Source organism: Rhincodon typus, chromosome 1 (assembly GCF_021869965.1).
Source record: "Rhincodon typus isolate 14 chromosome 1, sRhiTyp1.1, whole genome shotgun sequence".
Classification (NCBI taxonomy): Eukaryota; Metazoa; Chordata; class Chondrichthyes; order Orectolobiformes; family Rhincodontidae; genus Rhincodon; species Rhincodon typus.
Window position 1 is genome coordinate 122,858,049 of NC_063332.1, and position 13,664 is coordinate 122,871,712.

The window sequence follows — 13,664 nt, forward strand, 5'->3', positions numbered from 1 at the left end:
ATTCAGTGATGGTAATTCTGTTGAATGTAAAGGGACAGTGGTTAGATTTTCTCTTTTTGGAGACAGTCGTTAGCTGGCAGTTTTGTGGCATAAATATTACTAGTATCTTTATTTAGTTTCTACTATTAATGTGGTTGCTTCAGTTCTCCAGTGCTTTTCTGAGATTTGCAGGTTTTGATGCAGCGTGTTGGGGTTTATCGATTGCAGAGAAAGTTGATTTCAACTGCTTTTGGGTTCACTTGGAGATGTTGGCAAAAAATCCATCAATTACTTTCTTTGGATAATACATGACTTATTTAATATAGGTTCTTAATGTGGGAAATTGCTGGTTAGCTTCTTTCTATCTCCAATAATTGGTTTGATTTTTGATTTAGTTACTGTGTGTGCTAATTCATTAAGCTATGTTTTATTCACTGTAGAAAATGCAAACTGACAGTCATAATGCCTCAAGTAGGATTATTACTAAAAAAATGACACTGCTGAAACAGTAACAAGGTAACAGTGTCCCCTCATGCAGCATGATCCTGGCCCACATCTTTAAATCTGATTATAATTCTTTGTATAAACCCTATTAGCACCTTCCACTGCTAAATATACAGGGTGCAGAGCTGGATGAACACAGCAAGCCAAGCAGCATCAGAGGAGCAGGAAGGCTGACGTTTCGGGCCTAGACCCTTCTGCAGAAAATGATTTTCTGCACCTTGTTATCTCAGATTCTCCAGCATCTGCAGTTTCTGCTATCTCTAAATATACAGGGTGTTGAGTTATATTAGTTCAAAGGGACTGACAAGTGGATTTATGGCCTCTTCCAGATAGCAGGGTGTTGGAAGTAGACAACTGCAGAGCTATGACAACATTTCTGATGAAGGGTCTAGGCCGGAAACGTCAGCTTTTATGCTCCTATGATGCTGCTTGGCCTGCTGTGTTCATCCAGCTCTGCACCTTGTTGTCTCGGATTCTCCAGCATCTGCAGTTCCTACTATCTCCAACTGCAGAGCTATAGTGGAATACCAGCATTTCCTAGCTGCTTTCAGTTCTGACAAGGGTGGACTTAAAACATTAAGTCTGTTTTCCTGTCCACAGATGCTGCCGGATCTGCTGAGTTTCTCCAGCACTTTCCATTCTTATTTTAGATCTCCATGGTACTACTGAAACTCAGTTGTTTGCTACTCCATTTGCATTAATTTAATTAAACCGATCTGCAACATCACAAACATATTGTTCAAAGATTTGAATTTTAAATCTCAGTGTAGTGTAAAGTTTAGCATTTGTATTATATTATGTCAGACACAATTGCAAAACTGGAAAAAAAGCAAAATGACCTGGTTTTTCACAGAGTTTGGCTGACTTTGGAGCCATTTAAAAATGATGGCCCAATTCAGGGACTATCTTTCAATACCCACTGAAGGTATTTTCACCAATGCAAGATCAACGTGCAGGTGCTGAGCATCCTGCATTTCAACCTGGTCAATTCCATTCAGATAGCTACCTCCTAGCCCCCTGCAATTTTTGTGGAATTGGACCAGATTCTCCATGACCATGGTTCATGATTCCTTAGTGGAGTTGTGAACTACAGTATGGATTGAAGATTCTTTTGAAAGGGAATTTGAATAGATCTTATCCATGTAGTTCATGACTTCATAGCAATTATGTGGTTCACATGCCCTCTTCATTGTCCCCATGACAATTCCATGGTATTCATTCTCTCCGTGCCACCTCTATGGCCTCTATATCCCCTTCCATGCCTATTCACTCAGAATGCACTCTGGACAGAACCGTTGCACAACATGAAAATGGTTAGTGTTAAAATGTTGAGAAAGAAAAACACGAAAAAATTTTCTTTGGAAAAATCTGCTGTTCTTACAACCTCATGTGTTTATCAGGCAAAGTAATTATTGTATTAATAACAGAAGCTTTAATCACTTCACAATCCTTAAACTTGTCCAAATAACATTAAAATAACATATTCTAACTATATAAAATCTCAATCGAGCAAAGTAAACACCCTGTTCAGCTGAGCTAACAAGTTTGAAAATTTTGGAGCTCAGACAAGCATTCATAATGAGGCCATTGGGAACTGTTTCAATGGAAACAACAATTGCACAGGTGCAGTACAGGAGCTCAAATGGAAAACCCAGATGCCAGACCATCTTTTTCTCAAGCAGCTAAGATTTTATATACTCAATCTAAATCACCAAATCTTCTGCCTTATTGTTTTCAAATAAGCAATTATCAAAGAAAATACTTACTTTAGACAGAGAAACATTCCACCTTCAATCAGATATTGTTAATTAACTTAAGTGATGAAGCTTCTGTTGAACAAGGCAGGGTTACACATAAGTGGAGATGAGGAATGCCTAAGAAAATATTGCTTGGATGAAAATAGTGTTTCTGTTTCTGTTTCTTCTGAAACTCTTTAATCGGGGATCCTGCATCCCCCATCCTACCTAAAATGAACATTGATCTTATAATCTTAACTAGCATCTTTATGAATTAGTGAAGGACTGTTATATTGTTGAAGGTACATTCTTCCAGGTGAATTTTTTAAATTAAAGCTTTTGTTAAATATTTCTTAAGCAGCATGAGCGTGAAATATCCCACAGGACTGTTCATCGATTTCCTTGCTGTTTATGGGACTTCACTGTCAAGTTTGTCGGCATTCAGCAATTATTTACCATCAAAGTAATTCTTCATTATGAAGTATAACACAGTGTGGAGCTGGAGGAACACAGCAGGCCAGGCAGCATCAGAGGTACAGGAAAGCTAACGTTTCGGATCAGGATCCTTCTTCAGAAATGGGGAAGGGGTAGGGGGCTCTGAATTAAATAGAGAGAGGAGGGGTGGGGCTTGGGAAGGTAGGTGGGGTGGTGATAGATGAGTGCAGGTAGGCAATGGTAGGGGTTGGTCAGTGAGGTGGGAGGAGCAGATAGGTGGGAGAGAAGACAGACAGGCCAGGGAGGCGGGGATGAGAGGGAGGGTTGGTCTTGGGATGAGATCAGGGATGGGGAGATTTTGAAGCTAGTAAAGTCCACATTGAGACCATTTGGTTGTAGGCTCCCAAGGCGGAATATGAGGTGCTGCTCCTACAGTTTCCGGGTGGCGTCGTTGTGACCCTGGAGGAGGCCCAGGATGGACATGTCGTCCAGGGAATGGGAGGGGGAGTTGAAGTGGTTCGCGACTGGGAGGTGTTATCGTTTGTCGCGAACCAAGAGCAGGTGTTCTACAAAGCGGTCTCTAAGCCTCCGCCTGGTCTCACCGATGTAGGGGAGGCCACATCGGGAGCAGTAGACCACATTAGCAGATGGGCAGGTGAACATCTGTCTGATGTGGAATGTTTTTTGGGGCCTGGGATGAAGGTGATGGGGGAGGTATAGGGGCAGGTGTAGCACTTCCTGCGGTTGCAGGGAAAGGTGCCAGGGATGGTGGGGCTACTGAGGAGTATGGAACGGACGAGGGAGTCGTGGAGAGAGCGGTCCATCCAGAAGGCAGATAGGGGTGGGGAGGGAAATATATCCTTGGTTGTGGGGTCAGATTGCAGGTGGTGGAAGTGGCAGAGAATGATGCGTTGAATCTGGAGGTTAGTGGGGTGATTCGTGTTTGGTTAGTCATCAAGGATGTCCCAATGCAAATCCTGCCTTTGTATTATATCTTTGTTCATCGTACAACTTTAGCTTACAATGAACAACGTCACTTGAGATCTTTGAGAATGTTAATGAAGTAGTTATGTTGTCTCAGAGAGTTGGTACTAAAATTGAGTGTTTCATTTTAGTTTGAACATCTTTACTATTACTAGAGTTTGAGTAGTATGAATAATTGCTAAATTAGAAATATATTTACACATCTATAATGGTTAATAGTTTTAATGACCTCCCGTCTGCTTTTGAAATGGGCCACAAACCTTGTTTGGAAAGCACACATATACATGAAAATTAGGTGGTTTTATATTTCATTTGCCCCTACCCAGCAACTCACATGCTCAAGTCTCAGATCTGCTTGAAGCTCAAGATTTGTGATCTCACTTTATCAGTTCTCAAAAAAAATTTCAGTGCCATCATCAACATCAGGAAGATAAGAAGAAAACTTATCAGACCTATTTTTATCTTCAGTTTATCTGTTTATGATGTCTTGAAGCATATTGTCAATATTGTTGCATTCTCCTCTTACTGGGAGGATAAACAATGTTAGATGGTTCGGATCTGGAGCAACCTGAAAGAAGAAAGCAAATCTTTATAATTTGATGTGTAAGTTGTTATTTGCTCACATTTTTATAACCAATCTAAAGTTTTACCAGCAGAATGTGGTGACAGGGAATTCAGAGAAGTTGTGTCAAGACTAAAGGACTGGTTCAAAGTGCTCCATGAAAATGGAAATCGCAACAAAAAGACTCATGGACTTCAGAGACAAGACAAGGACAGAATTAGTAAGTGTTTTATTTTACTCGTTGAATGTTCACTTTTCTCAAACTGGGAAATAAAACTACGATAATTAGAAATATGGCACTTTCCACAATGCCAGGTGAACGTTTTATTTTTGAACAAATTAACTCTTCAAAGTATCCTCCTTCTCCAACTAGTTAATACTACGATAATTTGCATTTGTGAAACTGATGCAGACAAACTCACACAAGCATATTCTTTAGGCTATTTGATAGTTAATTTTTGGGCATGTATGTCAAGCTCAGGCTCCCATTCCCCAGTTGTTGTCATCTTTCCCCAAGTCACCAATCTCCATCTTTCCTATATGTCCTGTAAAGACCGTATCCTTTTATTTCTCTGTATTTTTGTTTGAAATGAGAAAAGAATGGTTTCAAACACCAAGGATTGTGGAAAGGATCACTGAACTTTTTAAAAGTGGGTTACTGCACTCATTGTAAGTGTTGTTTGTTCAAGCATTGGAGAAGCTTTAGCTGTAGATGAACTGGAACCAGGGAGACGCGACTGGCAACAAGTAGCTGTTTGACAGCTAGTCACCATTCCACAGAACAATGACAATAGCCTTCTTCCTACCAACAACTGTGAGATTGCACTCAGTAGCTGAACAGCTTGTGAGTATGAATATTTGGGCAGAAACCTTCAGACCTCTGGGAAGGAAGGAGCTGTCCTTTTGTCTGTAGTCAGAAATACCTCAAAAATGTCAGTTTATCTCCTCTCATAACTGATTTTGACCAATAAGTCAGAGCCTTTCTAAGTGTGAGCCAGTCTCTTTGTGCCTCCTACCACCAAGTAAAAGGGAAGGAAGATTGAAAATCAACAAATCCTGACAAGTCAAAAGGGTCATCTCAGCAAAACCTGTGGATTGGAATAATTGAACTGTCTTTGCAGTCTTTCCCTGTGCTCACAGTATCCATTTTTATTTGCGTGTGTAGGGGTAGTTTTATAAAGGGGGGAGGTAGTCAATTTTTAGCAAATAAAGCTGTATGTCAACAGTTCATCATTGTTTACATGAGACTAGGATCTATTAATTTGTAATGAATTGTATTTCTTATTAAGTATAAAAATGTGGTCCATGTTTTCTGTCACCCTGTGACTAAAAGGCAGATAAATTAGGAAATTTTGTATGCATTTATAAAATCATTAACTTTCGTGACAACTTCAGGGCTTGATTTCCAGGACACAATGCCAGTGAGGCGAGACAGTGCACATTTAAAATCTTCAACTACTAAGTGAACTATAATTCTTTTAATGAATTTCCAGATTCTCCTTTTATGTCTTGGAATTCTTTAGGAGTCGTTCTAAAGTCCTTAGTGGACATCATGCTGTCTATCAGTTGGATTGCATTCTATTGTGGCCTTTTATATCAGGCATGGCTCAGTGGTAGTACTCTCATCCACAAGTTAGAAGGTCAGGGATTCATTCCCAACTTTAGAGACTTAAATTCCTTTGTGGGGGTGCCATAAAGCCAAAGAAAGAAAAAAAGAAAGATGCCAACACAGAATAAAAGAAGCATTATTCTGGAACACAAAACTTCTGTATACTTGTAATTTTTAAAGAACACATTTTGGCACGGTAAAAATAGAAAGAAAACATTTGAAAACACAGGCATTCCAGTGACATTCTGTCTAAACTTCAGTTCCTCAAGAAAAGAATTAAGCATCAATTTATAGACCAATAGATAACTGATAAAGAAAGAGGGCTGTTAAAACTCTGCTCTGATAAAGTTCTGATGAAGGGTCTTCTAGACTCGAAACGTTGGCTTGCTCTCTCTTTCCATGGATGCTGCCTGACCCACTGTGATTTCTTACATTTTCTGTTTTCAGTTCTGTCAAAATTCTTATTGCTGTGGGAAATGAAGGATGGAAAAGAATAAATCCCCTATTATTTCGAGTGGTATCCATATGGAACCTGATAAAATTTTTCAGAGTTTAAATGGCCAAATTAAAGCCTGAGTCAACATCATAATTTGTGGTCTTGAGTTCATATCATACTACTAATCCAGGTGTACATCTTGGCCAATTTGTAGACAGATATTGATGCAAAAGGTACAGGATGTGATTTCAGTGAAACTAACAACTGCAAAGCTGGTAGAACTAGCCTTTACATTTACAACTATCAAATGCTTCAGAAAAGTACTTCTGGAGCAACCTAAATATGATACTGCTAAAAGGAGAATAAAACTCCAAATCAATTGTAGATGCTACTGACCGAATACACGTGCTTGACTCTGCAACAACTATCTAATCTTTAACAAGATCAGTAAAGTATCTAAACTTTGCATGAGATGTGTATTGTCTCATCCATCAAAACAGTGGTCAGCATTTTGTGACATATGCAAGCAAATTTGTGCAAGAAGCCCAAGTGCTTAGGAAAACTCAAGCCATTAACAAAGACTCCTGACAGCAACATCAAGTTTATTCAATATTATAATCCTCTAAGCTTCCATGTTACAAATAGATACATAACAGCAAGACCTGCAGAGCATGTCTTTCACAGGATGACAAGCCTATTGCATTTGGTTCTAAAGCCCTTGCAACAGCTCAGGTAGACTACTCCAACATAGAATGGAAAAATCTCGCTCTTATGTTTAGAATACAAATGTTCCACACATACCTAATAAGCAAGCATTTTGCTATTTATACTGATCACAAACTGTTGGAAATGATCTGTCGAAACCATCCCGCAAATGCACCTTCAAGACTACATCTACTTGTGTAGATCCAAGGATACAATTTCACAGTACAGTGCAAACTAGCCTCACAGATGACTATTCCTGGTGCGCTTAGCTGACTACCAGATCCCACTTAAAACAAATGTTCTCGAGACTTCTGTAGGTTTACATGTGGATGTTACTGAACCTAAGTTCAAAGACTATCATCACATTGATCACAGTCATTTTGGTCAGTCAGGCAGAATTGATACACCAAGCTACATTCAATAAGGTCCAGTTGGAACAGCTCAAGAAGATCATCATCAGCAAGTGGCCAAGGTGAGTTAGGAATCTCTAGAAATATGATTTTCAAAGGCAAACAAGTGGTTATTCCAAAACGTCTAGACTAAGATATGCTTGACCATATATAGACAGGTCAAATTGGCACAGAGAAAAACAAGAGATTGGCACATAAGTCTATCTATTGGCAGGAAGTGGGGTATTTATTCCATTTCCTCATCTCTTCATTATCCTTAACCTGATGGTTTTACAGAATACACAGCTCTTAACAGTGAAGTTAATAATTGCTGAATTCAAGCTGACTTGCAAAGCTCTTTAGATAACATATTAAATTTATGTACTACTCCTCAAGGCAATGGGTTGCCTTCATTGTTAGTTCTCATTGTTTGGAAGACAAATCCGCACTGCTGTTCTGTCAAACACTCTCGTCAAACAGCCATAAGTAGATGATACATTTTGGACAGAAGGGAGAAAATGATCAATTCATATGCAGAAGTTACCCCAACTTAAGCCAGAACAAAGCATAAGTGATCAAGATCTTCATTCACATACTTGGGTCCATGGAAAAATACTAGTACATTATGTCCAGCCAGGTCATTTGACATTGTCACAAACAATGGCCAGATCCAGTGGCAAAACAGATTACATATCCAAGTTGTATATGACCAATGATCCATCATACAAGACAATGACTCTAATACTGTGAGTACCACACTAGACAACTATGAGACTTCATGACACATGACATTCATCATCCACAATGACATAACCATCTCAGAGTTGAGCTACACAGCCATGTTATGATAATTGTATAAGGTCTAGATCTGGTCATATTTTGTACATCCACCAAAGTGGTTAAAGTTAGTGTATTATTGTGCATGCTTGAATATATTTGTCAAAACAGGTTTCATATTGTTCAAAGGGGAAGAAAAGGGTTGTAATTATACCTTTAAGATAGCTAAAAGACATCATGACATGTGATACTGCAGTAAAAGATTTCCTGTCCTATTCTGTTCATTCAATCAGTTATCTGTTACAAGCAGCCAGTCTGTTAATCGATCAGTCAACCAATCAGATTGTATGCAGGACAATAGTAAGCTTAGTAAGCATATAACCCAAAATTTCTATTTAAGTCTGAAATGTCATATTAGTGGAGATGATTTATTAACACACTTTCAGATATCTGGCTCAACAAGAACCCTGAGTTACATAAGCAAACATATAGAAAACCAACGGCACATCAAATGCCACTTACAATTGTGCCAAATTCAGTAAGGGCACAAATATCATTTGAATGAGCACTTTGAGATTCTCCTCAACCAAAACTTAGTCCTCAACGTGAGCGACCTTGATATCATTCCATAGCATTTTGCCATCATCTCACTCAATTCCTGCTTGACATGAGGTTGAGAAGGCCATCCAGCAGCTGGGATTCAATGTGGACACTGGCCAGATGGAATCCCATTAATGTACTAAATATGGCAGAGAAATAGTCTCTCAGCTTCCCCATTTGGAAAGAGACCACACTGGGAATTGCTGATATGTCTTAATAGTGACTGATTGCAATAAATACAAAGAAGGGTATTGTTGTGTCAATCAAGGCAAAGTCATTACAAATTAATACTCAATCACCTCTTCCCAATGGCTGAAAAATCATCCTGTAGCCGCAGCACAGATTTCATTCATTGAGGCACAATGGACCTACTCCTCACCGTAAAACAAGTCCAAAAAGACTGCAGAGATGAGCAGCGATCTCTATACAAGATTTTCTTTGGCCTTTGATTCTCTCACCTATAAGAGATTATGGAATGTCCTTTTTAAATTTGGCTGCATGCATTCGTCACCATCCTCTGCCTGCTGCACGACATTCATCTCCAATGGATCCACCACAACCCCAATACAAGTGTAAACTGAATTCAAGCAACGCTGTGACATCACATCAAAGCTGTTGTCCATTTTCTTCACCATTTATTGACTAGTCTACAGGATCAGCAGGAAACTATTCAACCTACATAGATTACAGTTCAGAAACAAAACCACCCCAACTTTTGTGACCAAGCTGCAGAATGTTGCTGGTGCTTGTGTGCGTGCACATTCAGAGGCTGAGTTCCAAACCGTTGTTAACGTTTTCATGGTGGTGTATAGTAACATATGCCGTTCAGCTACACATCCAGAAGGCACAGGTCCTCTACCAGCCTGCTCTCATTCCCCTCTGATAATCAAGATCCAAGGCAAGTCACCAGGCGACATGGTTTAATTCTTGTACCTTGGGATCCTCCTCTCAGTGAGAGCAGACATCAAAGCTGAAAGCCCTTAAACCCCGCACTAAGCTCCTAGTCTACAGGACAGAAGTGCTACCAGCCTTCCTGTATGTCAAAGACATAGCTTAGAGAACTATCACCAAAGATGCTCTGAAAAATACTGCAAATCCATTGGCAGTATAGATGTTCAAATAGCAGTGTCTTCTCTCAAGCCAACATCACCAAAATCAGGCATTGACCATAGCCAATCAGCTGTATGGGTCAGGCCTCAATGTCTGCATACCTGACACAAGACTCCCAAAGCGAACTATCTACTCTAAACCTTTGCACAGTAATGATTACCAGGAAGGCAGAGTAAATGCTTCGAGGATATCCTCAAAGCCTCCCTGAAATAATGCTACATCCCCACTGACCCATGGTAAAATCTTACCAAAAACAGTCAAACCTGGAGCAGCACCCACTCAGTCAGCTCTGACAGGCCCAGGTGGAGGCCAAGCCCTTGTGCCTTATGGGGCAATGCATAAGGAATTAAGCCTTTTTATTCCTGGAGTTGTCACAAAAGTTAAAGTTTTTTTTAAATACACAGAATTTCCCAAAGTGCTCATTTTTCAGACCCAAGTTGACAGAAAACCAGGGCCAGATTTCTGTACTTGACAAGAATAAATATTTATTACAAGTAAATAGATTCTAGCTAAATGTAAATAATTAATAGCTATCAGCATATAACATTAGTAGTTAAAACTCTAACCCCATATAAACTCACTCTGTCTCACTTAGAAAAGGAGGTGAGTATTATTGGCAAAGAATAAGACGAGGAAAGCAGTTCTGTGTTTCCTGCTCACAAGATCTGTTGAAATGATTCTTGTGCTGATCAGAACGCTGCCTCTTGGTTTTCCATCTCTGGATGCTTTCACTGGTTTGAAAGAAGCAAAGGGTGGCTAGTTCATTCTTATTAATTAAAAGTCACAGCTTACGGGATGTGCTGCATATTAAATTAACTGGTTTTCCTTAGACTTTTACTGCAGAAAACAGAAAGAACACCTAAGTGGGTGAAGATCTGAATGCTTCTCACTATCTTGTTCGCAGCCCCAAGCTGTTCATTCACCTGAGAACCAGTCCCATATATGTTGGCAGGCAGAAGGCCTTTGTCAATAACTGGTCATCAGTCCATAGACCATTCAGCTACTTGTTGCGGCTAAATTTCTATTTAACCATATCCATTGCTGTAGCTTGTCTGTAAACTACATTTCAACTACAGCTTGAACAAGCATCTGTGTAAATACCAGTGTCAGGTTACTTGCCTTCAAAAACTGTAGCAATCCGTCAGCAATCCTCAGTTTTTAAAACGGTTATTTTAGAACTCGACATAATGGGCATTCCTTTCTCTCAAAAATAGATGGTGAGGCAGGTTGAGCCAAAGCTGAGTCATGGCAAGAGGCATTGCATGATTTATCAATACCCCTTATGTAGTCAAACAAAGGTGCATATCCACAACCAACGAATTGGAGAACCATTTTTGAATGTGATTTCCCTCAACAAAAAGTGAAGCCCACCAAGCAGTAAGAGGGTTCAATGAAAGGGATATGCAAGTTTTGTTTTTAAATCCCATTTAGATGTGAAGCTGATGAAGATGAAACTGTGTGTGTTTGTCATTGCAAACGGAGAAATAGAAAATTGAAAACCTTAACGTGCAGTACAGAAGGGTTTTCTTTTGCCTTAACTGGGACATTGGTATTTGAACAATTATACACGCCTCTGCCCAGTGAATCTTGACTACAAATTGTTGAAGAATATGCCTTTCATAACAGTAGATGTACATCCACTTCTCCACACTCATGTTGCCATGAATTACAGAACTTTCTCAGTAAAGGAAGCATCCCAGTCTGCCACCTTGGAATTGGCAGTCTGTGTATTTGTTTTTCAATGTTAACAAAATATCACCCAAGCTCCTCTTCAAACCACATACTGTGAGCGCTGCACGGGGTGTCATTACAACTTTAATGTGCTGCATCCACATTTTGAAGGCATTTATTCAGAAATTACACTCCCTTCTTACCTTGATGAGCTGGGAAAAGAGTGCTGACTGCACGGGATTTAGTATCTAACAGGACAGTGGTTTATTATCTCAGAGGTTTCCTTCAATTTGCAAAAAGTGTTCTTTCGCATGGATTATGTACCAAATGGTGCATTAATAACAAGAGCATTTATGTACCTGCATTAATGTCACAGATCAAACCATATACAATCCTCTTGTCACATATATGTGGCAAGCCAGATTGTACAAAGGTAGGTATTTATCTAAATATCCTCCATTAGTAAAAAAAAGTACGTGTAGAGAATCGTTTGCAAATTGATCCACTGTACTTGCTTTACTTTGTTTGAAAGGTGAATTTCATAACTTGTTGTTTTCTAAAAATGTGATATAAAATCCGCTTAGCCGAACTCGTCCTCACCCTCAACAACTTCTCTTTCAATTCCTACCACTTCCTACAGACAAAGGGGGTGGCCATGGGTACCTGCATGGGCCCAAGCTATGCCTGCCTCTTTGTAGCTAACGTGGAACAATCCCTCTTCCATAGCTACACTGGCCCTAAACCCCACCTCTTCCTCCGTTATATTGATGACTGTTTCGGTGCCACCTCGTGCTCCCACGAGGAGCTCGAACAGTTCATCCACTTCACCAACACCTTCCACCCCAACCTTAAGTTCACCTGGACCATCTCTAATACCTCTCTCTCCTTCCTGGACCTCTCTGTCTCCATCTCTGGCAACCACCTAGAAACTGATATCCATTTCAAGCCCACCGACTCCCACAGCTACCTAGAATACACCTCCTCCCACCCACCTTCCTGCAAAAATCTCCTATTCCCAATTCCTTCGCCTCTGCCGCATCTGCTCCCAGGATGAGGCATTCCACTCCTGTCCTCGTTTTTCAAGGACCGCAACTTGCCCCCTCCTCAGTGGTCGAGAACGCCCTCAACCGTGTCTCCCACATTTCCCGCGACTCATCCCTCATACCCCCTCCTCACAATAACAACTAAAACAGAATCCCCCTCGTCCTCACGTACCATCCCACCAACCTCCGGATCCAACGCATCGTCCTCCGACACTTCCGCCATTTGCAATCCGACCCCACCACCGAAGACATTTTTCCCTCCCCACCCTTATCTGCTTTCCAGAGGGACCACTCTCTCCGTGACTCCCTTGTCCGCTCCACACTGCCCTCCAGCCCCACCACACCTGGCACTTTTCCCTGCAACCACAGGAAGTGCTACACCTGCCCCTACACCTCCTCCCTCACTCCCATCCCAGGCCCCAAGAAGACTTTCCACATCAAGCAGATGTTCACCTGCACATCTGCTAATGTCGTATACTGCATCCGCCGCTCCCGTTGTGGCCTCCTGTACATCGGGGAAATCAAGCGGAGGGGACCACTTTGCAGAACACCTATGCTCGGTTCGCACTAAACAACTGCACCTCCCAGTCGCGAACCATTTCAACTCCCCCTCCCATTCCTCAGACGACATGTCCATCCTGGGCCTCCTGCAGTGCCACAACAATGCCACCCGAAGGTTGTAGGAACAGCAACTCATATTCCGCTTGGGAACCCTGCAGTCCAATATTATCAATGTGAACTTCACAAGCTTCAAAATCTCCCTTTCCCCTACCGCATCCCAAAACCAGCCCAGCTCGTCCCTGCCTCCCTAACCCGTCCTTCCTCCCACCTATCCCCTCCTCCCACCTCAAGCCCCACCCCCATCTCCTACCTACTAACCTCATCCCGCCCCCTTGACCTGTCCGTCCTCCCTGGACTGACCTATCTCCTCCCTACCTCCCCACCTACACTCACCTTTACTGGCTCCATCCCCGCCTCTTTGACCTGTCTGTCTCCTCTCCACCTATCTTCTCCTCTATCCATCTTCTATCCACCTCCCCCTCTCTCCCTATTTATTTCAGATCCCCCTTCCCCTCCCCCATTTCTGAAGAAGGGTCTAGGCCCGAAACATCAGCCTTCCTGCT

The 13,664-nt window shown here is 41.2% G+C and overlaps 1 protein-coding gene across 1 annotated transcript in view; it reads left to right on the plus strand.

Moving 5' to 3' along the window:
- Window positions 1–13,664, plus strand: part of LOC109929985 (testican-3-like) — a 71,903-nt gene that overhangs the window by 12,077 nt on the left and 46,162 nt on the right. The window contains exon 2 of the mRNA XM_048605764.1: window positions 4,283–4,420. Within this exon, the coding sequence (XP_048461721.1) occupies window positions 4,283–4,420 (138 nt within the window). The remainder of the gene's footprint in view (window positions 1–4,282; window positions 4,421–13,664) is intronic.